Below are 24,210 nucleotides of genomic sequence, written 5' to 3'. Positions count from 1 at the left end.
CCTTGGAGAGATGTCTGTATTGTGCTTGTCAAGAACACTGACGGACGGGCAACTCAATTATATTGCGGCTATTATTCTCTCGACTTTACTCAATTTCTATGTGTAGATGTGAGTTTGTTGACGATATGCGTTTTATGTGTTTTACGTGTTCATGATGTATCAAAACAAACCCGAGGACATTCAACACGCTCCTATTTCTTATTCAATTACTTGAAATAAGCTGATAAAAGTGAAAACACGTTGTACTCCAAACTGATGAACTCCAATTATTAACCAAAATCATGCCTGATCTACCACTCCCCACCAACGTCATAATGAAAGATCTTATCATTGATTCTCCCCCCAGTAAATCTCCAGAGTCGAGATACAGCCTGGAAATGGTTAATAGCACATCCAAACATCACATATGGGAGTACCAACAGCATTAAGCCACACGCCGTGCAACATAACCTGAATGAACACCATCTCCGCCGGATTACTACCCCCAGGCCTCTCCTCAAAAGGCAAATTGCGATTTGTGGGACGGTAAGCAGGCATGCGACGGTGTTCTATAGGCCAGTCTGCGGGTTGCGGAGCGGTGACGGGGGAGGTATGTTCGTCTTGGTGGTCATTTCCGCTGTGGTGGACTTCGTAGTCCGCGAGGATGGAGAGGGTTTGGGTGGTGGTGGTGGTCGTTGTTGTGGTCGCCATGATGAGAGGTGAAAAGCAGGAACTCAGAAGAGAGAAGCAAGTATGGACTACGCCGTAGAATATGGAGTCAGACATGAAGTATAGAGGAAGTCCCGAGACCCCAGACTTAGGGCTTGGCAACTCCCCCACATGTCCACATCCCGACTCGGAGATGTCACTATGTCCGAGCTATTCCTAGTCCATTTATGCTATATTCATTCCCGAGATCCCAGTATCCTCATACCAAACCTCTATCCCCTCCAAAATGGATCTCTCTCGCATCTTAGCCGCGAATATCGACGGTCGTACCCAAAACGCTCGCTATCGCCAATCTCAATTCCAGAAGCTCCAATCAAACCTCGTGAAGCACATTGCTTCAATCCAAGATGCCATCAGCTCAGACTCAGGTCACACGCGCGCCGAAGTCCGCGCCGAGGTTGTACTCGCGCTGCAAGAGATCCGAACCCATTACTCCGGCTTGAGCTTGGAGAAGGATCTCGAGGCTGAGTATCGCATTGCGTGCGGTAAAGATAACACAGATGGCATGCGTGGCAATGGAATTGTATACATCGTACCAAATGCGCATACCTTGTTTTATTCCGTCATGTCAGCGTTGAGTGCTGCTCTCGCCGCAGGCAACTGCGTCGTTCTTGAGGTTTGTTTTTCTCTTTTCCTTCCATATAGATCCGAGTACTGACTATACCACCCAGCTCCCTCAAACAACAAGCGCTCTCCCAGCCCTCCTACGCAAGATTCTTCCAGAAGCACTAGACCACGACACATTTAGCATCACAGCCCAAAGACCGGATCCTTCATTCCTGAACAAGGCATTGATAGTCGATCAAACCGGCGAATCAAACAACGGCAGTGGTCTGGTCTCACCAGCTACCGCAAGGACGGTGGCTATAGTTGACCGCACCGCCAACATCACTGAAGCCGCACAGGCATTGGTAGCAGCGCGGTTCGCACTCGGTGGTCGGTCGCCATATAGTCCGGATTTAGTGCTCGTGCACGAATTCGCGATGAAGCCATTCGTCGAGGCTGTTATTCAGCATGCGTCGAAGTACCTTGCTGGGGAGAATGGAGAGGCCAGGCCTCTCTTAAGGAAGTCTAGCTTGTTGGATTCTATCCAGAAGGATAGGAATGCAAGGGTTCTTGTTTCTGGGAGTAATTGGGGTGTCGTTGAGGTTCAGGATCGGTAAGTTTCTACAAAGGCTTTGATACTACATATTGGAAGCACTTGTACTAACACGACTATAGTAAATCACCCCTCTTGCAGAAGAAGATTTCAGAGAAAGTGTTCCTTGTTCATCCATTCTCTAGCTTGGATGATGCTATTGATACCAACTTGTACGTTTCCAATCCTTTCCCACCAATGAACCATCTAACATGGCCATAGCAATGAAACCCTGGCAGCAACCTATGCTTTCGCAGCCCCATCTTCAGCCAAATACCTAACCCAATTCATCGATGCCCACGTATCATGGGTTAACCATATCCCTAGCCACATGCTCAGTAAGCATACACCAGATCTGAACCCCAAATCAAAGTCTGCAATACTGATCCATGAATAGTCGGACCAGCCATCCCAAAGAACACAGCCCCATCTACACAAACCCGCTACACAAAGTCTCAATTCGAACTCCCACGCCCACAACTAATAACTCAAACTCCATGCGCGGTACAGGTTATCCTTGATAACAATACGGCCAAGGCAGATACAGTGTGGCGGGAGGCTATTGCACCGCTGGCATCGACCAAGCAGAGACCAGGCTTTAAGATTGGGTTCTTTGAACAGGGGATTATCACTGGTGGTCTTATTACGCTTGCTTCGTTGGTTGCTACTATTTCTACTTTGGGGTATTATACTTGGACCTATGTGCGGAGGGTTTAATTAACTTAGCCGGGGGAATGGAATGTATTGCTTTGTCTGCTTTCCGAGGTTGTTTCTTCACTAGAGGACATTCCTTATAGATCTACTCACTCTCACGCTAAACATGCAGGCGACATGTGACCAGCTGAGCCTCGCTCGCAATAAACTTCGCCCCTGGATTGTCTGGTACCCGTCTACAGCCCCTTGATGTAATGTGAGTCTTCTTCTAGGTGCCAGTTTTATTCAGATGGCGCTGGAGGCGGTTGGAGCTGCCGCTGCGATCATCCAACTCGCGGACGTCGGCATAGCAGTCGTAAAAACTCTCTACGAAGCTAGTGAGAACTCGCCTCCGCATGAAGCAAAGTCAAAGAATTGGCATTTTATGTCCAATGCGCATCTGGTTTAGATCATTATAGACATCATGATCATTCGATATTTGAATTGGCCGCAGAAATCCAATCATCGGCAGTAGACGAGCTGTTTGGAGACTGGATAACGATGTACGATAAAGCAACAGACAAATTAGTACAGGGCTAGAATCAAGTCATTACTTTCAAAGCACTGTCTTGGGTGACTGGATACGTGTTCAAGATATGCTCGAGAAGCATGCAACACCTCTACTTACTGGACGTCTATGTATGGGAAGGTGAAGGCGTATATAATGTCTCGTGGGGATGAATTGTCTATTTGATCCAACGAATACCCGAAAGGCGCCCACATAGCATAAGCATGTCTCATTTCATTCGTATCATCGTTGCGCTCGTAAACAGAAACCCAGGTTGCCTGAAGTGCAGTCAAAGAAAAGGTATCATCGCTCAAATATCAAAACCACCACTCCGTAAAACATCCAACTAACGAGGAGCAATGCTCGGGAAGAAGCGTGGACCAGCATATCCATGCGTGATGATGCTTTCTATATCGATATTCCCATCGGGTCGTGGGCTCCATAGCTTGATCAGAATGAAACGACCAGATCTGGGCTTGTTAGCATACATCAATGTCCGAAGTAGATGATACATACGGAGGTGGATCGAATTTGATAGTGACCATGCTTTTCTGTCGCTCAATGAAGAATCGCGCATGTGGTTTCAAGACCTCTGGGGAGTTGGGTTCAGGTGGTGGATTGGGATTCACAAGAGTCGGGTTTCGACGCTCGCTCTGCTCGGCCATGCGAAAGAGCATATTCTGCCGTCGATTGGATTGGATCCGTTGGCGGAGTGTTCTGGTATTGTCATCCTCATCCTCGGTTGGTGTCTCATCGGTTTCTGTCGAAGGATCTTCCAGCCGATCACCCTGGTCACTCTGATCACCTTGAGCTCTTTCGAACTCTGTAAAGGGGATGGTGTCATCGTTTCCGGAATGACTGTTTTCCTCGTTGTTTTCGTCGTACTCCGTGGTAATGCGAAATTGTCTTTGTGGGTCATCCGTTGTATCAGAAGCCGAACTGTCTGAGTTCGGTCCCATGAGAACTGTGCGTTCGAGATTTTGTAGTGGTGATCGGTATGCATTCAAGTACTCCTGAGACGGCTGTAGGCCATGCCGGCGGTGTCGGCGGCGCCATCGAGGACTGGAGTATTGAATTTGATACCGTGCAGTGCGATCGAGTAGTTCGTCGGAAGACATGGAAACAAATACCATGCCTTCTTGAATTCTAGTCCTGTTAGCTAGAATTCAACAAAGGGACAGAGGTACATACGGGGCATCGAACCCACATTGGGGTGCTTTGATCACGATCTTTTTTAAACAAAAAGGTGCCTCGCCCCGGTGACGTAGTATCAGATTGCAGCGATTTTCCTTGGTGGAGTAGACGCTTTGGTTGTTTTCTAAGACGTTGTCCGGGCGCGAACACCCGCCATCCGGGTCATAGTTTCCTCCGTCACAGCTCGCAATCTCCATTTGCAACCTCCCGGGGTAGACTTGTCCATATCGCCCGTAGTTGAATCCTTGAAATTCCTCGCGGTTATCGTCGGCGTCCAGCTTCCGACGTTTTAGGCGTCCCTGGCCATCTCGGCCCGACGAGCCTGGTGGCATGAGGGATGGGGATCTGGATGAGGACCCGTCGGGGCTAGGGGATATATACGCCGGTCGGGGAAGTCGACGTCGAAGAGACTGAGCTTCCGGGGCAAGAGGACTCAGGGATCGTTCTGAGTTAAGATTAATCTGGTCTGCCCAAATACTTCGAATTAGGTCGGGTGGGCTAGCTATCTCGGACTGGAGTTGTTGGATCTGGCGATCCGCAGCGGCCCGGGCTTGTTCGAAGTCGGTTCGATCTCGTGCCCGGTCAAGAGTGTGCTCTAGAATCTCTTGATTCAGCGTCAATAAGGCACGAGTAGCGCTGAAGGTGTTGTAAGCACCGGAGCGGTTTCGTTCGTTGACTAAGTTGCGGAGATGCTGGAGGCGGAGCACGTCAGGGCCTCGTTCGGTAGAGCCAGTTTGGCCAGATACGCGGGACGAAGAAGGCGAAGCAGGAGGAAAGTCGTAGTTTCCTGACTTGAGGGAGGTGTGAGACATAAGGTGGAGGGTGGAGGTGGTGGAGCAGCCAGACATACCATCATTCAAGCTACCGCTGATGAACCTATATCGAGAGGATACCAAATTATTGGGTATCAACCCGAGTAGGAGTGAAGAATCCAGGAATACTTGAACGATTGAAATTCAAAGTCCGAAAGTCCAAAGAGAGTTGATAACACACGTGATGGGATTAGATCATCGCTCCGCATTCCCGTCCACTTCCTCACTTCTTCACCCCCACTTGGAATCGTTTCAGTTCAATCAATTTCCATTTTACATTATTGACGCAGCTTTTTAAGCAAAGAATTACATACAAAACGTGTGTACATTGCTGGCTCAACTCTCTGAAAATGGAATTCGTGCGCATTAGGACCCCGCAGAGGCGTCGGCTTCAATGATGCTATCTCAGACTTGATGACTGCTGGAACCTGGTTAAATATATACAATGTACCATCAGGGACGCATGCTTCAATGTTCTTATTGAACGTGAAAATAACATCAAAACCATTTGTTATCCTTGCTTGTTGATTGCTCTGTTGTTTGAGCACTCAAGAAGAAGCGATGATAACAAACAAGTCTCGCTTTGCCTTCACGCTCGATGGAAATACAGAGGCAAGTTTCTCTGCTAATATGTTCAATACGCTAATAATCGCTGGGCTAATTCGGCAGATGGATAATTCTCTAACATCTCAACCCCGCCATTGCTTTAGAACCAGTGGACAAGCCTGTGGGCTATAGACCTTCACTTGCTCGATCTTTTTTGAAAGATCTCATGTTCCAGAGACTTGGTATCTATGAACGAGAGCAGGTATCTCTTTAGCAGCTATGCACTAAAGACTATCCGCTGTAACTTTCGAATTATGTTCTGAATCCGTTCTCTCAGTAATTGGTCAGTGATATGCTTGGGATATATACTGAGCATCATTGGATAATTCTAGTATCAGCTATGTAGTCTACATCAGATCTAATAAAAACCTAAGAAGAAATACATCAACACCGCTTTGTATACTTCTAGTCCCCACGCCCCCACATTTAGCTCCCGGATCACGTGCCAGCCTCCCTCTCTTCTCTTCACTCCTTCACATTTCAACTTCGCATTGCGCGTCTGGTTTCGCTTTCATTTTCTTCTCGTTCCAATTTCGTTGCTTTTTTCGTCAGTTTGATTTCTTTTATCATCCCGAGCCGAAGCGCGGAGCAACCTTCAAGCCAAGCCACCCGCAAGTTTAGCTCTCATCTCTGCCAAGCTCCCCGAACATGGCGGAACAGGACAACATGCAGTCAATCAGCGCCGGTATGCATGCCGCTGGGTCTTGATGATATCCACTTACACCGTACCAGATGAAATCGCACTGTATGACAGACAGATCCGACTCTGGGGCGTCCAAGCCCAAGAAAAGTGAGCAACCTCAGTCGCGACATGCCGGACGAATCTAACGGAACCAGGATCCGCTCGGCGAACATCCTCCTGATCTCTGTCAAAGCCCTGGCAAATGAGGTGGCCAAGAACCTCGTTTTGGCGGGCATCGGCTCTCTCACAATCCTCGACCACCAGGACGTCGCGGAGGAGGATCTGGGTGCGCAGTTCTTCATCACCGAGGCGCAAAGCGAAGGAGACATGATTGGCAAAAAGGTGGGTCTCTAATGCATGGCGACCCATGACACATACTGACAAGCTTGATATTAGCGTGCACAAGTCGCAGGACCTCAGATCCACAAGATGAACCCGCGCGTGAAGCTTAACATCGACACCGACGACGTCAAAACGAAACAACCCGACTTCTTTGCGCAATTTGATCTCACAATTGCCACTGAACAAGACTTCCTCACAAATACCACTATCAATGCTGCCTGTCGCTTGGCCAACAGACCATTCTACGCAGCCGGGCTACACGGATTCTACGGATACGCTTTCGCCGATCTAATCAGCCATGACTTTGTGATCGAGCGCGCCAAGTCCAACATGGACACCACGACCCAGGAAACACCCACCCGCAGCATAATTTCTATAAGCACCAAGAAAGAAAACGACAAGGCCATCGAGCTCGTCACAAAGCGGGAGATCTACTCTCCTCTCATCCTGGCAAACACATCACCCCTCCCAGAAGAATACACCCGTCTTCCCCGCCGCCGCAAGCAAGTAACCCCGCTACTCAGCTGTCTACGCGCACTCTGGGAGTTCGAGAAAATGCTCGGCCGCCGCCCAACATTCACACACGAGGATCTGGAACTCTTCACCAAACTGTCCCGCGACAGACACCAGGAACTAAAACTCGAGCCTGTCACTCTTGAAGCTGGGTTCCTGCGCACATTCTTACAGAACCTTGGCAGTGAGTTGAGTCCCGTTGCTGCGTTCCTCGGTGGAGCCCTAGCACAGGATGTGATCAATGTTCTTTCGGCTAGGGAGCAGCCATTGCAGAATATGCTACTGTTCGATGGCGAGAAGTCCGTTGGTCCTATCTATCCGCTGCACCCATTCTTCCCTGATCTCGGTGCTGGAGCTGAGATGGCTGCTGCTGCACCTGTTCGGAATCCGGTGACTGTTCCTGTTGATGGGAGTGTTCCTCAAAGTGGGCAGTAGATGGTGATAAGATGATGAAGATTCCGAATGGTGGATGATGATGATGGAGACGGACTGCACTTCGTTTTCTGCATGGTCACGAATTTCTTTTATTTTTGCAATTTACATCTGCACCCAGGCTAGATCTGGCTCTTTTCATGTACGATAGACGATAGTTAAGCCAACTTAACGCTAAATTACGGAAGACCAAACGCTGGTCAATTAAATACATCAGATTCAAGTACTCCAAAATCTTAAGAAATATGTCCAATTTTGTCTTCAAGACTATTTATTAGCCCCCCTACAGCCAAAAGACGATCAACCATATAACCAACGCCGCCAACAATCCAAAATGCAGACGAACTATCGTGACCAAGTTCTTTTACCAATTACTGTATACAATCAATGACGAGACTCATCCTTGCCGAGCTCCTCATCGCTATTCTTCCTAGGTCCCATAGAAGGACCACCCTCCTCGTCATCGGAAATCAACCCATGAAGCTCGAAAGCCTCTGCATCCTGAATCTGCTGCGAGGTAGAGCGTGCATGGCCGTTTGCGTTTCCGTTGAGAGTCGAGTACTTGGGACCGTCTTGGTCTGTTGACTCGGAGTTTGGCCAGGCGTGCACGGCGTAGATGTGGAGGAGGATGTTGACGACTAGAGGTTTGGTTAGTGGGTTTCATCGAGGGCTGGGAAGAGTTTGGTTTCGGGCTTACAGAGGAAACAGATGAATGCGATGCTGAATAGGATCAGCACGTAGGAGACGTGGGTTACGCCTGCATTGTGGAGGAGGAGCATTTGTTCCTCCGTGGCGCCCATGAAGAGGAATCCGGAGGCGTAGAGCAGCTGCGAGGGTCAGTTATGTTTAAGATAGCAGATTGAGGGACATACGAAGGGAGTCAGGTATTGGAAGCTGTTCGGCTCGGAGAGCGCAGGCTTATCCCTCAGCACGAAAGAGATCTCGATAACACGGGTGAGTCCCGCGGCCATGAGAGTATATCCGAAGATAGAGTGAATCATAGTACTGATCATCAACTCCTGGGGATGAGCAGACATGGCATAACCAGTCATCATGATAACAAGAGCAGGAATAAGGTTGCGCTTCGGACGGCCATTGCGGCTGCGGCTCAACCACATACCCAGCAGCCCAGCACACCACCAGACAATACCCATGGTAGTATGTTGAAGGTCATTGTGCACCCAAGCAGTACCCCAGCGGTGCTCAGTGAAAGTGTTGACGCAGCCCCAAGCCGCGATGACCAAGGAATCGAAGAACTCCTGACTGCGACCAGTCTTGCGCAACCAGTATTGGCCAACGAGCAAGAGAATAGTCAAGCAAACACCATAGCCGATGAAAGCACTACCCATAATGAAATGAGCGAGACACTGACCGAGGTGATCACCCCGGCAGAAGCCCAGCGAGGCAATACCGCCAAAGAGCATCTGCGCCCAGCTGACAACAGGCATGATCTTGCCAACGATACCATGTGCCAACACGAAGATCCATCGGATACGACCCTGTCCTGCCTTCTCAAGGTGCAGCTTAAGATAAGCGCCCAGAACAACCTGTACGATGAGCATGAGCATCAACCAATTCGCGAATGAGGCGTGGAGGTTCTTGTCGAATTGGCGACCCTTGTGCGCATGTCCGAGGAAGTAAGCCAAGACAGCAACGACAGTGCCGACGACTTGGACGGGGACGTGCCAGCGAGAGCGAACGATCTAGAGAGTAGTGTGTCAGACCATAGTCTGGAGGTGAGGTAATGCGGCGAAGCATAACACATCAACAGAATAGAATAGTAAGTACATACCCCGAGAACCATGCCCAGTGGGAAAACAATTCCAAAAGCAAATCCCATCAGAATCATATGCGTCCATAGGATGCCATCCTGCAACACATTGTCGTTAGTTCCTGTTCCTGGAGTACGCGTGGCGGGATCATGGACATGAACATACGATAGGATCCTTGGAGACAGACTCGCCCTGCGGAACAGCCTCATGGCCGCCGTGGGCGACGGCAGCGCCGAATAATAGGAACAAAGTCCACATAGATCGACTGAATGTATTCATGGTGAGTTGGGGGAGGTGTGAAAGGGAGAAAAGAACAGATGCGGGTATCAGGACCCAATCCGGAGCATCCGATTATGCGGGATCGGCGTGCCGCGTTGACAGGGGGGTTCAACTGGTGTATAAATGGAAGCTTCATTAGTTTAGTCAAGTAACTATAAGTTAAGATAAATGTCCTTGAAATAACATTGAATGAACAGAACCTTGAAGCCTGAGCTTATTCAGCGAGGGCTGTCATTGGGTTCTGCACGTGGAAGTACTGTAGATGCAACTCTCCAACATCAACAGTTCAGTTACTCCGTAACAACATGGCATCCGAAGCCAAGGAAAAGAATCTAGTATGTCTCACTCTATCTCAGAATCCACTCGACTAAAGAAGCACAGGCCTCTCTCCGCGACTCCATCGCCAACCTGGAAATGCAGCAGGCACAACTGGAATCGGAATTAGCGTCGACAACGTCCAAACTCAAGTATGTATTCTTTCCATTAACGTTAAGTATCATGGTTCAAACATGATCTATGTACCACGGGCTATTATCTATCCAATGTCCAGAAAATATAATACCGTGAACAATTCTGACCAATCTCCCTCTCCTCCAGAAACGATCCCACGGCAACAGTCAAACGCCATATCCGCCTCTTACATGAATACAATGAAATCAAAGATATCGGACAGGGATTGATGGGACTTATCGCTGAGGGAAGAGGCGTGCGACAGATTGAGGTTGAGAGGGAGTTTGGTGCTGGGGAGAAGGATTGATATTGAATTAAGCTACAGTATTTTATCATGATGTTTTATGTTTATGGAGTTTAAGGGGAAGTAGGCTAGACTTGAAATTACTGGATGGATTTGCTGAATGGAGAATTCATTGTATTCATTCATCTATTCTGAACTGAAATCGGAAGCGCGGTTTTTTTATCTTTCTCCGACTCTTGCCGCAACGCCGGTTGATCTATTATGAGAAAGATCACATAGGTAGAAAAGGGGAGAACAGAAGAGGTTGAGTGAGATCGAGGTGGAGAGGGGAATGTAGTGGATACATCGAATGGAGATTGTAGATGGAAGAGGAAATGAGAGGGTAATAAAATAGATAATGGGGAGAATAGATTCGTGACAGAAAGGTAGGGGTATGAGTGCAACGAACCAAAATCAAATCAGATCAAAATTAATGAGTCTTGCCCAGAGATTGGAGGTTAACCAATTCATAGTAACGACCCTTATTACGGAGCAGCTCAGTGTGAGTTCCACTCTCAACAATCTTGCCCTGATCAAAGACATAGATTATATCAGCCTTTTGAATCGTGCTGAGACGGTGAGCTACAGCGATGGTGGTACGGCCACGAGCAGCAGCATCGAGAGCAGCCTGGACGACCTTCTCGGACTCGGAGTCCAACGCGGAAGTGGCCTCGTCGAGGAGGAGAATCTTAGGGTTGCGAAGAAGGGCGCGGGCGATGGCTACGCGCTGCTTCTGGCCACCAGATAACATGCCACCCTTGGAGCCGACGACTGTTTCGAATCCCTCACTGATTTGGTTAGTATTTATTGAAGATGGGAAGGAATGGGGGCTTACGGGAGGGACATGATGAAGTCGTAAATGTTGGCATCCTTGCAGGCTTTGACGAGTTCCTCGTCGGAGGGGTCCTCGTTGGGGCGACCGAGGAGAATATTCTCCTTGATGGTACCTTGGTAGAGAGTGGGCTCTTGGCTGACCAGAGCGAGGTGGCTGCGGTAGGAGTTGACGTTGAGATCGGCGATGTTCTTGCCATCGACGTAGACGCCACCAGAAAGGGCATCGTAGAAACGCTCGAGAAGGGCGATGGTGGTGGATTTGCCGCATCCACTGGGTCCGACCAGGGCGATGTATTGACCGGGCTTGACGCTGAGGTTGAGGCCACGGAGCACAGGCTGCTCGGGACGGGTAGGGTAGCGGAAGTGAACATCCTTGAACTCAATTGTTCCCTCGCAGTGCTCCAGGTTCTCGCCTTCCTCAGACCAAGTATCGATGGTCGGGCGACGTTCGAACAACTTCAAGAACTCGGCAGCGGCGTTCTTGGCCTTGCCCATGTCTGGACTGAAGGAGAACACTGTTCCGGCGGATTGAGCACCGAACAGGATCTCACTGAAACAGACGAAGAATGTGAACATGCCATACTCGTGCTTGCCGAGCAAGGTTCCTCCGTACCAGAAGCCGAGGGCAACACAGAAGAAGACCAGGGCCTGGGATGCAGCGTACAAGGACGAGGATTTAATGACAGAGATCAAACTGGCACGGCCCTGCAAGTCGAGCTGGCCATGGTAAACCGACCACACGTCATTTTCGCGGGTAAGGGAAGCGACGGTCCGGATAGCGGAAGTGGCCTCGCAAGCATAGCTGGCAGATCCTTCATAGGCGGCCTTGGACCGAGACTGGAAGGCAGCGAGCATGTAGAAGCGGTAGAAACCACATCCTAGGAGAATAGGAACGACCGAGATACAGACAAGAGCAAGCTTCCAACCAAAGGACAGCGAAATCACAATAGCAGCGATAAGAGTGGTAGATGTCATCAGAATTGTTCCGAGGGTTTGACCACTGATACCAGACAAGTGCTTGGTCTCGGTGGACAAGAAAGAAGTCAAAGCACCAGTGCTGTTCTCCTCGCGATCAAAGAAGTTGATATCCTGACGGAGCATAGTGCGGAAAGCCTGGCTGCGAGCCTTGCGAATCAATCGCTCAGAGCTGAAAGCAAAGGCAATGCCGTGAATTGAGAAAGTGATGAACTGAACGATCCCAACGACCAAAAACATCAGGGACCAGAAGTTGGCCTCGGAGCGCAACTTGGCATACTCAGACTTGGGATAAGACAGGGCGCTGATGGCCTTGGCGTACAAGAAAGCCTGAGTGGGCTGACCACCACCAGCGAGGATGGAGAAGCACAGACCGATAATCATGTACTTCCACTCCTCCTTGTTGAAGCCAGCAATAAACTTGATCAGAGTCCAGAGCGAGTACTTGTGGTTGCCTCCTTCAGCAGGGCGCTTAGACAGGACGACGCTGGACACGGACTTGCGAGAATCAAGGCGACGCAAATCAGCTTCAAAAGCCTCAGCCTCCTCCTTGAGCATTGCCGAAGAACCGCTAGCAACAGACTGGACGCGAGCGATGTGAGCCTTGTCCATGTTTTCAGCGCTGTCCTCGTCCTCAGACTCGTCTAGGGCATCAGCATCCTTTTCTTCGTTGATGCGCTGGGCTTCGACGAGCTTGTAGTAAGGACCGTCATGTTCAGTCAGGTCATCGTGAGTACCCTGCTCGACGATAGATCCGTTGACAAAGACAACAATATTGTGGGCGGTCTTGATAGTAGACAGACGGTGGGCAATAACAATGGTAGTACGGCCCTCAGCAGCACGGTCAAGCGCTGCCTGGACCACACCTTCAGACTTGGTATCGAGTGCAGAAGTGGCTTCATCGAGGAGGAGAATCTTAGGGTCGGAAACAATAGCACGGGCAATAGCAATACGTTGCTTCTGGCCACCAGACAGCAAGAATCCACGCTGACCCACGTTGGTCTCATAGCCTTCCGGAAGGATATTGATGAACTCGTGGGCGTTGGCCATCTTGGCAGCATTCTCGACCAATTCCTTGATCTTCTCCTCAGATTCGTGCTCGAAACGGGTTCCGATCAGGCCGTGGCGGATATTCTGGTAGATAGTGGTACCGAAGAGAATAGGCTCCTGGCTGACCAGCGAGATCTGCTGGCGCAACCAGCGCAGGTTGAGAGTCTGGATATCGTGCCCATCCAAGAAGACCTGGCCACCAACGGGGAGATAGAAGCGCTCGACGAGACCAACGACGGTACTCTTTCCAGAGCCCGAGGGACCAACCAAGGCGGTGGTCTTTCCAGCAGGCATAGTAAGCGAGACACTCTCCATGATGGTAACCTCAGGACGAGAAGGATAAATGTGCTTCACATCACGGAACTCGATGTGACCCTCCACGTGGTCAAGGATAATGCCTTCATCGGAAGTAGGATCCAGCGGGGACTTGCGATCGATAGTCGCAAAGATTTTAGCAGCAGCAGCCACAGCATTGGTAAAAGCCTGGCCGTTCGGGCTGACGTTACCCAAGCTGAACGAACCGATAAGAATAGCCATCAGAATAGTCAAAACGTGTCCGACATCGAGCTTGCCCTGAACCAGGAATCGCGAACCCATCCAGAATCCAAGACCGTAGTTCAAAAACATGATCCCAAACATACCGCCAACCATTACACCAAGAGCCATCTGCAGACGCATGCCCCAGCGCTCTGCGTGCGCCAAGTGCACCTCGTACTGCTTGGCCAGCTTGTCCTGGGTACCGAACGCAGTCGCATTACGAATTGAACTGATGACCTCTTCCGCCACCGTGCCACCGGCGCCGTAGCTCTCCAGGGAAAGCTTACTGAACTTGACAATGAAGGTGGATCCACCGCCCATGATCACCACAAGGGCGACGATTGTCGACGTACAGATACCCGCCAGTGGAGCATACTTGATATAGGCGACGATAAAGGCAGTAACAAAAGTGGCAATGGCAGTGAGGGTTAGTCCGACCTTTTCGGAGACGCCATCTTGGATGAGGTTGGTGTCAGCGGTAATGCGGGTGGTGACCTCACCGGCACCCAACTTGTCAAAGTAGGCGATGTTCTGGCGCAGGATAGCTTCGAGGTAGTTCTCTCGAATCTTTTGGGTGACATGTTCACCAGTGTAGATGAATCCGATGGTACTGATGTAGACGGTGACGAACTCGCCAATGCCTAGGTAGACAAAGTACAAGACGTTGTGAGTTAGCGCGTGGTAGAATTCATCATAGGGAATGGCGTTGTAAATGATCTTGGTGAAGTCGTTTGCCAAAGATCCGAATAGAATCTGAGATTGTTAGAACCGTCTCGGTTAGGCGAGGAGTATACTCACTGTGAATAGAGGCAGGGCAGCACCGGCGGCAATAGCACAAAGCGCGCTAACCACAATAATGAGAATATCCATGTGAGAGGCATATCGATAGAGACCGAAAAAGGTGATCTTGACTGGAGGCGCATCCAACTGTCGCTTCAAGATATCCTTCTCATGTGCCGGTAGGTGGGCATAAAGCGCATCGTCATCGTTCAATACCGAAGCTGTGGTCTCCTTTTCTTTGGCCAGGGTTGAAGCTGAGCTCGAAACAGGCTTCTCATTAAGCTGAGGCTCCTCCACCACCTTCTCCACGGCGGTCACGCCCTCTTCGGGCTGTTGCATGGTGAATATATGCGTAGTCTTAGTCCATGAAACGGTGGGACTACGGGACGGTAATCGATAAGAGAGGGGGATTAGATATTAAAGTAGTCAAGATTAACAAACATAGCAAGGGGAGAAAGGAGAAAGGAGTACGAAGTAGTTAAATGTTAAATGTTTAACGGTGTCTTAATATCTTAATTTTTGCCGTCGGTGGGCCGGAGACTGCTGACTCCGGCTTCTTTATGCAACTCCTTTTGTTCCCGACTGTAGGGATTGGATGATATATTACTCTATGTCAGATTGCACCCTCAATCTGGGAATCCGATCGAACATTCCTAGCCCCGTGTTCACATTCCAGGTCTGTGAACTGCGAACTCCGAACTCCTATCTCGGTCTGACTCAAAAGTATGAAACTACAATGCTTGAAACACAGCTCTCCTTGATATCATTGGATATCGGAATACGGGACCGAATACGAGAGTGATATGCGTCAACTCGTTTCGACCGAATTTTCGTCCTGACCAGTTCCAACCAGTTCCAAGGTAAATGCTTGCGTCGCTTACGTCCGTTTTCCGTAATCGATATTGGAGCTTAGGACAAAACCAGGACTCCGCATCAAAATGTCCGTGATCCACCAGTAACGTGGCCACGATTCGGGATACAATTGCAGGCAGTCGTTGCGAGTGGACCGCCTGGAACATTCGCCCGTGCGTATGCCACTTTTTATGCCCGGGGACGGCTATTTTTTGGCCCGATTGCCGCTCTCCATACCTATTTGGGTCGAGAGGACAAGCAAATTACAGGTCGAGTCTGACTTTTGAACTGTGTCTGTATATGTAACTAGCAATGATGTGTGGTGACTCATTGCAGCAGTCACCACATTTGTGGCAAATGTAAAATCAAGATAATGCAGAGACCATGCGAGAATGACAGGTGGACATGCGGACACGTGCAGGGTGCATAACCTGAGGCAGAAGTATTCTGTTTTCATAATTTGCCTTGTTGCCTTGCTGCCTTGCTACCTTGCAGCCCACTTCCTCAGGCCAGTACCCACATCACCTGACCCAACCGAAGCGAAGCCAAGCCCTGCCGCACACAAACCATCCACACCCGAAGGTCGACAACTTCATCCGTCCATCCAACAAGCTCGCCGTCGCGATCAACACTTCAAGATGCCGGTATGTCCCAGCCTATACCTGTTACCCGTCATATTGAAATACTCGTCATCGCCCTCATCGCCCTCATCGCCATCATCGCCATCATCGCCATCATCGCCATCAAAATAGATTTTCACAAGTCCAAATTCTAACCCTTTTTTCCCTATAGAGCCACAAGACTTTCCGCACCAAGCAAAAGCTTGCCAAAGCTCAGCGCCAGAACCGTCCCATCCCCCAGTGGATCCGTCTGCGCACCGGCAACACCATCAGGTAAATCGCCCGAATTCATACCAAAAATCCAATCCGTCCGGACCGTGAGAAAGTAAATGAGAGGGAAGGAGAGGGAATCACCACCACACCATCGACCACCGACCATCATGAAGCACCGTCCGGGAGGAAGGATCATTGGTACACAGAAACAGTCAGAACAAGGCTGACAACCACACAGATACAACGCCAAGCGTCGCCACTGGCGCAAGTCGACACTGAAGGTTTAAATTTTCTTCAGAGAATCACCCCACCTTCCGTGCAGCCATCCGATATCCCGTCTCGCGATGTCTTATGTGTGTTTTGATCGGGGGTTGGAAACCGGAATCCTACACTACGGTGTAGAGCCGTCCAACCTCTCATGACGTGACGCCCGCACCGAATTTATCATTTCGAAAAACGAATGCGCCGACACGACTTGAGAGCGCTAGTGGATGTGGAACTACTTTCAAGTCTTTTGCAACAATTACATTTTTTTCAAAATACATCTCCGGGCGGAGTGGCCAACCAACCTTTTCTTCTTTTCTTCATTCTTCATCTTTTTCTCTCCATGGGTTCCGAATGGAGGAATTGATGTGCTCGGGTTCTTGTGGACTTGAGTTGCCCGGATTTGATTGCAGTGCGCGTGTGTGTCTGGTTGATCGTCTCTTTGGGGGCGGGCTTGTAGGACGGCGCGGGGGAGGATCTCCTTTTTGATACAAAAATTTCATGGTCGAATTGAATGTCCTTTGCCTTGCATTTACTTATACTTATAGATGACTCCACTACGTGACCCATGTAGTTGCTCCTATCATTGGAACTGTACTGTACTCCGTAAGAGCCTCAACATCAACACTTAGCTACAGCTTTGTAGCAGTCGTCATAGCGGATATGATATGCCCAAGCTTAGTGTTTACCCCGCCAGTTACAAAAACTTAGTCACCTCATAATCTACAGTAGTTCTACTCGGTTACTCAGTTGTCGTTATAACATGTCCTATTGAAATCCAGTATACCAGAGATCTTTTCAAAAGCAGAGAACGCCCGATCAAGCAATAGCGCGCACTTGATTTGCAACCCAAAATCTGTCATAGGTGAGCGCGCAGGATATCCATTCCATTTTAGCAAAACAAGACTTAGCCACCCATTCAACGACTGCAAAAGTCAAAGGTTAGCAGATGATATCGCATAGATTCGGGAAAGCAAAACTTACTCCTCAGCCCACTCGTTCTCACGACGGATCTGGTCTTCCTCCTCGGGAGTAAAGTCATTCTGGATGTTGAATGTCTTGCGGATCTCCTCAGGGGACTTGCCCTTGATCATATTGGCAACGGTCTTGCAGCCGACGTCGAGGAGGGCCTTGATGTCGAGGTAGTTGGCAGCCTGGAGTTGTGGTCAGTACATGTCCAGACAGGTGGGTCATAATAGACGTTGGAATAAACGTACGAGAATAATCTCGAAGAGCATCTCCTGGTCAACCTGCATGAATTTCTGGTCCCACTCGTCAATGTCGGTGGTCTTGCGTCGGTTGTCGTCGTCGTCGTTTGCGCTGGCGGGGTCGTTCTTGTGCTGCTCACACCAGGCGATGACCTTCTTCAGGACGGCTTCGTTGACCTAATAGATAGATGTTAGTGACTGATCTGTATCATATGGAGGTGGGATGATGTCTCACGTTAGGAATGGGGATGGCTTCGCCGGAGTCACCAAGATCCTCGAGCATGTTCTTGATCAGGACAGAGCGCTCAGCGACAGCGCGGTCTGTTAATGTCAATTAGCATCTTGCAAACGGCGGCTTCATAGTCAAATCAAGCATTTGACGTACCGAGGGTGATGTCGACTTCATCGGAACTGGTGAGAGTGATGGTTCCGGTAGACATTTCGGCGTTATGATAACTGTAAGAGAGTTGTGGTCAGCGCTGTGCGCACAGATCAAGCGTACAACTAACAAGTAAAAGAAGAAAAAGTGTGGTATTCGGTGTACGTCGAGAAAAGGATCAGTGAAGTTGAAGATGGGCGGGATGTTCACGTTATGAAGTTTGGTTAGTAAGAGGCTTGGCCCCCACGTCGTCCTGACGCTTTGTACGGTTACCCTCTTTCACGTTAACTAGCACTCGAATGGCTGAATCGTTGCCTATTTTTTACTTGCGTTGACTTGCTGCCTTGAATGGATCTTTCTATTTATTCTCTTGTTTCATTACTCTTCACTATTCTACAGCATTTTTATGAATAGATTGCAAACAGTACGCCAACCCTGAAGACCGCATTCGTGCTAGTAAAGGACACATCAACCTTGGGCTAAGAGTAGGCTTGTTTAGGAATGGATCAATCGGCACTACATAATTTATATAGAGTCATATCTATAGAGTCATATTCAACATTTTTCTGCTGAACACGTACCGTGACTATGTACCATTATTTGACCTATCTAAAGCCATAGATATACTTGTAATGATTGAATACCAGGAAACTAGAATACGACTTGTAGTATCGCTTATACCGCAGTAGAGCACATAAGCTGGAAGCTGAAAGGGGTTAAAGACTGAAGCATCAACCTGTGATATCATCTCCGCGCTACGCGTTGCTTTCCCCCTTCCACTCCTTTTCAACTTTTCTTTGATCTTTTAATCTATTTTAATGATGTTCCTGGATTCCTACCATGTGGCGAAGAACCTACCTTTTGTTACTCGTGATTCGCGTCTATTTTGCGCTCTCGCCCAGCTATCTCCATCCAGATGAGAATTTCCAAGGCCCAGAGGTAGTCGCAGGTACGCTCAGTCCAAATCCACTTCAGTCCCAATTACTGCGCATGCGACGCGCTTTCCAATGCGCATTCGATCGGGCGCTGCGCTCCTCAAAACTCCCGAACGCGATCCGCAACACCCACGCTCCCTATACGAGAAAAAAACAACACTGACCAGATCGCGCCATTTTAGGTCGCATATTCTCATGCCCGTCGAAATTACCATGGGAGTTCACTGTGGAACATCCTATTCGCAGCATATTCCCATTATGGGCGACTTATGAGCTGCCGATGAGCCTGTTGAAATGGTTCTATACTGAGATCGGCTCCGGCAGCCCACCACCACAACTGGTCTACTATGCGCTGCGCGGAGGAATGTTCCTTTTGAATTTTGTGCTGGAAGACTGGGCGATCTACGAGCTAGTGCCCTCTCCGCGTCATCGGCGTGCGACGGTGGTGCTGGTGGCCTCGTCGTATGTCACCTGGACATATCAGACGCACACCTTCTCCAACTCCCTCGAGACCCTGCTGGTTGCCTGGGGGTTGGTTCTGATTCGGCGCATTGTCGAGAATAAGGTAAGATAGCATAGACCCAATGCAGTCTCTTGCGCTGACTTTTATACAGAAGCGCTCCTCCGTCTTCGCCCATGTTGTGCTCGCCTTTATCGCCGTCGTGGGCGTCTTCAACCGCATCACCTTCCCGGCTTTCCTTTTGGTTCCGGGCCTACAATTGCTGCCTCACTTCCAGCGCAAGTACGTACTTCAAGTCCTCAAAATCTGCTGAGACTGACCCCTCCAGACCTACCTCCCTCCTCGCCTTTGTCGCCGCCGGCCTCCTCTTTGCGACAGTAGCTGTCTTCACAGACACCACCTTCTACCGACCAACAGCAACCCTCCTCTCATTCCTCCGCGACCCAATAATAACACCACTAAACAATCTCCTCTACAACACCGACACCGCAAACCTAGCAGTCCATGGCCTTCACCCCCACCACCAACACTTCACAGCAAACCTACTCCAACTCCTCGGCCCAGCCTACATAGCAATGATATTCTCGCTCTTCAGCTACCCGCTCGTGCCATCCTGGATGCGCAACATGCGCGCCGTCTCCGCTCTCTCAGCAACGATGCTCCTCTCCCTCTTTCCCCACCAAGAACCACGCTTCCTCCTCCCCTGCGTGCCACTCCTCCTAAGCTGCGTGCGCATGCGGCGCTCCCGCCTCTTCCTCGCAATATGGGTCCTCTTCAACGCAGCAATGGGTTTTCTAATGGGCGTCTACCACCAAGGCGGCGTGGTCCCAACCCAGCTAGCAATGCGCAACATCGTCTCAGCAAGCACAGGCCCCTACACCCCCGACGCAACAGTCTTCTGGTGGAAAACCTACTCACCACCATTATGGCTGCTCGGACCAGACACAGACACCGACGGAAATAACACAACTGAGATCCTCACACAGGATCTAATGGGAATACCAGGCCTGGAAATGATCAACCAGCTCGACGAAGCAGTCCCAAGCTGTTCCTCTTCTTCCGCATCAACAATATTCCTCGTCGCACCCACATCAGCCGAGTTCCTAGATGCATACGCTCTCGCATCGTCTACATCTACGTCAGACCAAGCCCGTGATATAAAACTGCACCCAGTATGGTCCTACCGACAACATCTAAACCTAGATGACCTAGACTTCGCCGAGGATGGAATCCTACCAACTCTCAAGCGTGTTATTGGACGTCGCGGATTGGGCGTCTGGGCTGTTCGCCGATCTTGCAAATAGTGCCGCAGAGCAGAGCAGTGTACATTTCATTTTGGGTTGGAATGTTATGTTGATTTGCACATGATTCGGGTATCTACTTGGATATGGATATGTTATTTTTCCCCTTCTTTTCTTCCCCTGCCCCCTTTACCTTTGCCTTTTTATCTCATATCTCATATTTGCATGTGCCGGGATGGCTGGATACAAGATACCTTTTGCATGCCTTTTTGGGTGGGCGTGATTGATTGAATTGAATTGTCATCATTTTCTATATTCTTACTTCAGTAGAGCTTACACATTGACTTTCGTATATGAATACTCCCTATCAGAGAGCTGAGTCTAGGCCGGGTTCTGGTCTAGTCAGCTGGGACTATGAACTCAGCTTGTGATGGTAAAGGACCTTGTGATTTGATAGGAATGGAGGGGTTGTACAACCCACCTGTATGTAATTAGTAGATCTAATTTAGTAGATCATGTCTGTGTTTGTATTGAGGTACAGTTGGACCTTGTTTTTATTGGTTATATAAAATGGTGGTCATTGTTACCGTTATGGAGTGGAGATATAACTGATGGATTTTTCGATATATATACTTCCCGGGGTACTTCCACTGGTCATTTGGATATTTGAATTTGGATTTGGATTTATGCAGAATGTATATACATCTAGGTAGCTGCACATGACCATTGTAAAGTTACAACATATCCTCTGACCGATCTACAAGATATCCTATCCTGGTTAGATCGGCACTCCTACTATTGGCCGATGTAAGATCTACATTGACATTACTCCGTAGCAATCTAATCAGCGAACAAGTCCCATTGACCCATTAGATAGATACATGACAGTCGTGACGGAGTCGGAGGAGTCGAAGTCGGAGGGAAACAGGAGAATGCAAAGCCAAGTCCACAAAGGAACAAGACGCCAGGCTGAGTACTGATTCTGATTCTGATTCTGATTCTGATTCTGGTTCATACTCGTGGGAAAGGGGAGAGACATAAGAATCAAAGCAGCATGCTTGGAGGTTTTCATCAAGAACATAACGGAAGAGGGAGGACGTATCGGGAGGTGAAAAAGCAGACGTTTCTTTTTAAAGACAAGAAAATCAAATCTACTCCTCATCCTCGTCCGGCTGGTCGAAGAGGAAGTTAGCGGCCAACTCTTCGTTCTTGTCGCAGGCGAAGTAGGCCTGGATGACGTGGTCCCGGGGGAAGCCCAGACGGCACAACTACGTAGGTTAGCAATAGATCGAAAAGATGGCAGAGATCACGAGGGACATACACGTTCAATGGCATCCCGCTCTTCCTCTGTAACCGAAATGGCCTGTGCTCCAGGAGGCAGATCTCCCTCGCCCTCCTCAATGTCCTCACCGAGAAGCTGAAGGAACTGATCGGAGTTCTGTCCGATGAGAGAGGCGATTTGGGGATTCCCAGCGGCGACCTGTTGCAGGATAGGCTCAAGCATGTGGGGTTGCTGCTGAACGAGCTGACGGAGCTGTTGGAAGTGGGGGTTGCTGCGGAGGAACTCGAGGCTGGCAGCATCACCAGCTCCAGCACCAGCACCAGCGCCGGTGGCACCGCGGGCACCACGACCACCACCTTCACCGGCCTGAGCGGCGGCTTCGAACAAGTTAAGAGGCTCTTCACCACCAGCGGGAGCAGGAGCACCAGCAGTAGGAGCAGGCGCTGCGGCTTCTTGCTGCTGTTGTTGTTGTTGCTGCTGCTGCTGTTCCTGGATGTTATCGGGAATACCCTGTGGCATGATTAGCGGAGAAATTGTGTAACCTATAATAAGAAACTTACAGTCAAGAGGTATTCAATGGCACGGTCAGGGTTGTAGAATGCAGCGCGCATGGCACGATCGATATCGGTTCGTGCAAAGCCCATAGCCTCCATCTGAGCAACGGCACCCTCGGCGGCAGAGCCCATGGCGAGAGCAGAGGGGTCTCCAAAGGCGGGTCCGCTGGACTGTGTCGCACCGGCGGGAGTAGGGGTAGCGGGGACAGCTGGGGCAGCGGTAGAGGAGGCCTGAGGGGCAGGAGGAGCAGCGGGGGTCGATGCAGGAGCTCGGGCAGCCGGAGTCGAGGGGGGCTTAGGCTGGGAGGAAGCAGGGGCGGCCTTGGGCTGTGATGATATGTCAGTTTGAGCCGGGTGAAGCAAAGAGGATGTCTGATCCGTACCTTTGAAGGCAAGCAAACTAGGAAATCCTTTTCTTGGATGTTGTAGGATTCGACTGTCTTGTCATCTTGAAGGATTTTTCCTACAGGGAGAGGGACAGTCAGTCGCCGCTGCTACCATTTGAACGAAGCACATACCAGAGTAGATAACCTTCATACGCTCAGCCTCATATTCGCCCTTCTCCTGGGCGATCTTGGCCTTGACCTCGCGAACCTAGCCGGATAAATCAGCGCCATTCCATACCGATGATCTAGCTAGAGAGATGACATACAGTTTCAGAAGGCTCGACATCGATGACGAACTTCTCCTGCTTCAGGTCCTGTCGAGATTGTCAGCTGTGGTCAGGTGGGGGACCGGAGGGCACGTACCTTGAAGGTGAGCTTCATTTTGCCGCAGAGTTCAGTAGAAAAGAGCGGGAGGGTAAGATCACAGATTCGAGGGAGAGAAAGAAAATCGAGATTTGTGGATCTTCCAAGCGATGAAGTCGAAAGAAAAGAGTGAGGGGACTAGAGTGACGATGATGCAAAGTGCGGGTAGAACAACTGACCGCCTTCACTCCCAGTGGCTTTACTTACCTTACCTCTACCTACTGTAGTAGATGATATTTTTTGTGTTGAGCATTATAGGAAACCCCTGCAGGACATCATTCGATCTCAAGGTTGCCTGTTGGCAGCCTATCCTCACATTCGCGAGACATGAATCAGCACGAATCAACACGAATCAGCATGAATTAACAAAAATTAGAACCAATTGATAGACCGAGGATATCAATTTATGTCCTGGCCAATCTGGATCATGCTTATGATCATCTGGATCGATCAAGCAGCCCTGAAGATAAACTAGGCTGACCAACATATAGGAAGCGCCAGTGCCTTCGAAATACATACATTAGCACGGACATGCCAATGTACCCACAGCTGCGCAGAAGTGGACAGGAATATTACATATGAGAAATGCATAAATTGCAGTGACAAATTATCATATCCCCAGACTCGGAATAGCTTGCAGGTCTGCGAACCTGGATACGTCCTGCAGGACCATTTCCCGTCTGTCGGTTATAGAGATATCTGAGCATCTCGATCTGTAAACTCGGCTTGAATGTTCATATCGAATGATTTTAGCCTAGCCGAGGATCAGGGGAGCGGAGGTTTTTACTCGCGAGAGCGATGCGATATATCACATTTGGGATGCACTATTGAGATCGGGGATCCGCCCTCGCCAGAACACCGGAAT

At 49.6% G+C, this 24,210-nt stretch overlaps 11 protein-coding genes across 11 annotated transcripts; 5 read left to right on the top strand and 6 right to left on the bottom strand.

Annotated features, from left to right (window-relative positions):
* Window positions 1–290: 290 nt before the first annotated feature.
* Window positions 291–690, bottom strand: N7508_000865 (uncharacterized protein; the record flags this gene model as incomplete). The annotated part of the gene is made up of 2 exons (XM_058458950.1): window positions 291–371; window positions 421–690. The coding sequence occupies 2 exons, from the start codon at window positions 688–690 to the stop codon at window positions 291–293; spliced, it is 351 nt and encodes a 116-aa protein (XP_058325172.1).
* A 244-nt stretch (window positions 691–934) lies between these two features.
* On the top strand, window positions 935–2,563 carry N7508_000864 (uncharacterized protein; the record flags this gene model as incomplete). Its single annotated transcript, XM_058458949.1, has 5 exons — window positions 935–1,324; window positions 1,380–1,867; window positions 1,930–2,019; window positions 2,069–2,184; window positions 2,244–2,563. The coding sequence occupies 5 exons, from the start codon at window positions 935–937 to the stop codon at window positions 2,561–2,563; spliced, it is 1,404 nt and encodes a 467-aa protein (XP_058325171.1).
* An 830-nt stretch (window positions 2,564–3,393) lies between these two features.
* Window positions 3,394–5,053, bottom strand: N7508_000863 (uncharacterized protein; the record flags this gene model as incomplete). Its single annotated transcript, XM_058458948.1, has 3 exons — window positions 3,394–3,517; window positions 3,564–4,193; window positions 4,239–5,053. 3 exons carry the CDS (start codon window positions 5,051–5,053, stop codon window positions 3,394–3,396), a joined length of 1,569 nt encoding a protein of 522 aa, XP_058325170.1.
* Window positions 5,054–6,307: 1,254 nt separating this feature from the next.
* Window positions 6,308–7,631, top strand: N7508_000862 (E1 ubiquitin-activating protein AOS1; the record flags this gene model as incomplete). Its single annotated transcript, XM_058458947.1, has 4 exons — window positions 6,308–6,344; window positions 6,392–6,449; window positions 6,497–6,683; window positions 6,738–7,631. The coding sequence occupies 4 exons, from the start codon at window positions 6,308–6,310 to the stop codon at window positions 7,629–7,631; spliced, it is 1,176 nt and encodes a 391-aa protein (XP_058325169.1).
* Window positions 7,632–8,012: 381 nt separating this feature from the next.
* On the bottom strand, window positions 8,013–9,679 carry N7508_000861 (Ytp1 family protein; the record flags this gene model as incomplete). Its single annotated transcript, XM_058458946.1, has 5 exons — window positions 8,013–8,266; window positions 8,326–8,455; window positions 8,501–9,331; window positions 9,421–9,498; window positions 9,566–9,679. The coding sequence occupies 5 exons, from the start codon at window positions 9,677–9,679 to the stop codon at window positions 8,013–8,015; spliced, it is 1,407 nt and encodes a 468-aa protein (XP_058325168.1).
* A 305-nt stretch (window positions 9,680–9,984) lies between these two features.
* Window positions 9,985–10,436, top strand: N7508_000860 (SWI5/SAE3 family protein; the record flags this gene model as incomplete). Its single annotated transcript, XM_058458945.1, has 3 exons — window positions 9,985–10,014; window positions 10,061–10,146; window positions 10,277–10,436. 3 exons carry the CDS (start codon window positions 9,985–9,987, stop codon window positions 10,434–10,436), a joined length of 276 nt encoding a protein of 91 aa, XP_058325167.1.
* A 406-nt stretch (window positions 10,437–10,842) lies between these two features.
* Window positions 10,843–14,927, bottom strand: mdr1 (ABC multidrug transporter Mdr1; the record flags this gene model as incomplete). Its single annotated transcript, XM_058458944.1, has 3 exons — window positions 10,843–11,200; window positions 11,248–14,561; window positions 14,607–14,927. The coding sequence occupies 3 exons, from the start codon at window positions 14,925–14,927 to the stop codon at window positions 10,843–10,845; spliced, it is 3,993 nt and encodes a 1,330-aa protein (XP_058325166.1).
* A 1,022-nt stretch (window positions 14,928–15,949) lies between these two features.
* Window positions 15,950–16,666, top strand: N7508_000858 (60S ribosomal protein eL39). The gene is made up of 3 exons (XM_058458943.1): window positions 15,950–16,084; window positions 16,233–16,333; window positions 16,512–16,666. The coding sequence occupies exons 1-3, from the start codon at window positions 16,079–16,081 to the stop codon at window positions 16,558–16,560; spliced, it is 156 nt and encodes a 51-aa protein (XP_058325165.1). The 5' UTR covers window positions 15,950–16,078; the 3' UTR covers window positions 16,561–16,666.
* Window positions 16,667–17,456: 790 nt separating this feature from the next.
* Window positions 17,457–18,185, bottom strand: skpA (SCF ubiquitin ligase subunit skpA; the record flags this gene model as incomplete). Its single annotated transcript, XM_058458942.1, has 5 exons — window positions 17,457–17,463; window positions 17,522–17,691; window positions 17,755–17,922; window positions 17,981–18,066; window positions 18,131–18,185. The coding sequence occupies 5 exons, from the start codon at window positions 18,183–18,185 to the stop codon at window positions 17,457–17,459; spliced, it is 486 nt and encodes a 161-aa protein (XP_058325164.1).
* A 779-nt stretch (window positions 18,186–18,964) lies between these two features.
* On the top strand, window positions 18,965–20,823 carry smp3 (glycosylphosphatidylinositol-alpha 1,2 mannosyltransferase smp3; the record flags this gene model as incomplete). Its single annotated transcript, XM_058458941.1, has 4 exons — window positions 18,965–19,073; window positions 19,242–19,624; window positions 19,674–19,801; window positions 19,848–20,823. 4 exons carry the CDS (start codon window positions 18,965–18,967, stop codon window positions 20,821–20,823), a joined length of 1,596 nt encoding a protein of 531 aa, XP_058325163.1.
* A 1,088-nt stretch (window positions 20,824–21,911) lies between these two features.
* Window positions 21,912–23,363, bottom strand: N7508_000855 (putative UV excision repair protein (RadW); the record flags this gene model as incomplete). The annotated part of the gene is made up of 7 exons (XM_058458940.1): window positions 21,912–22,028; window positions 22,082–22,552; window positions 22,603–22,923; window positions 22,980–23,059; window positions 23,115–23,190; window positions 23,249–23,296; window positions 23,346–23,363. 7 exons carry the CDS (start codon window positions 23,361–23,363, stop codon window positions 21,912–21,914), a joined length of 1,131 nt encoding a protein of 376 aa, XP_058325162.1.
* Between the last annotated feature and the right edge of the window lie 847 nt (window positions 23,364–24,210).

This window comes from Penicillium antarcticum, assembly GCF_028974205.1.
Source record: "Penicillium antarcticum strain IBT 31339 chromosome Unknown utg000001l_segment0_segment0, whole genome shotgun sequence".
Classification (NCBI taxonomy): Eukaryota; Fungi; Ascomycota; class Eurotiomycetes; order Eurotiales; family Aspergillaceae; genus Penicillium; species Penicillium antarcticum.
This window is presented reverse-complemented; position numbering and strand designations above follow the sequence as displayed.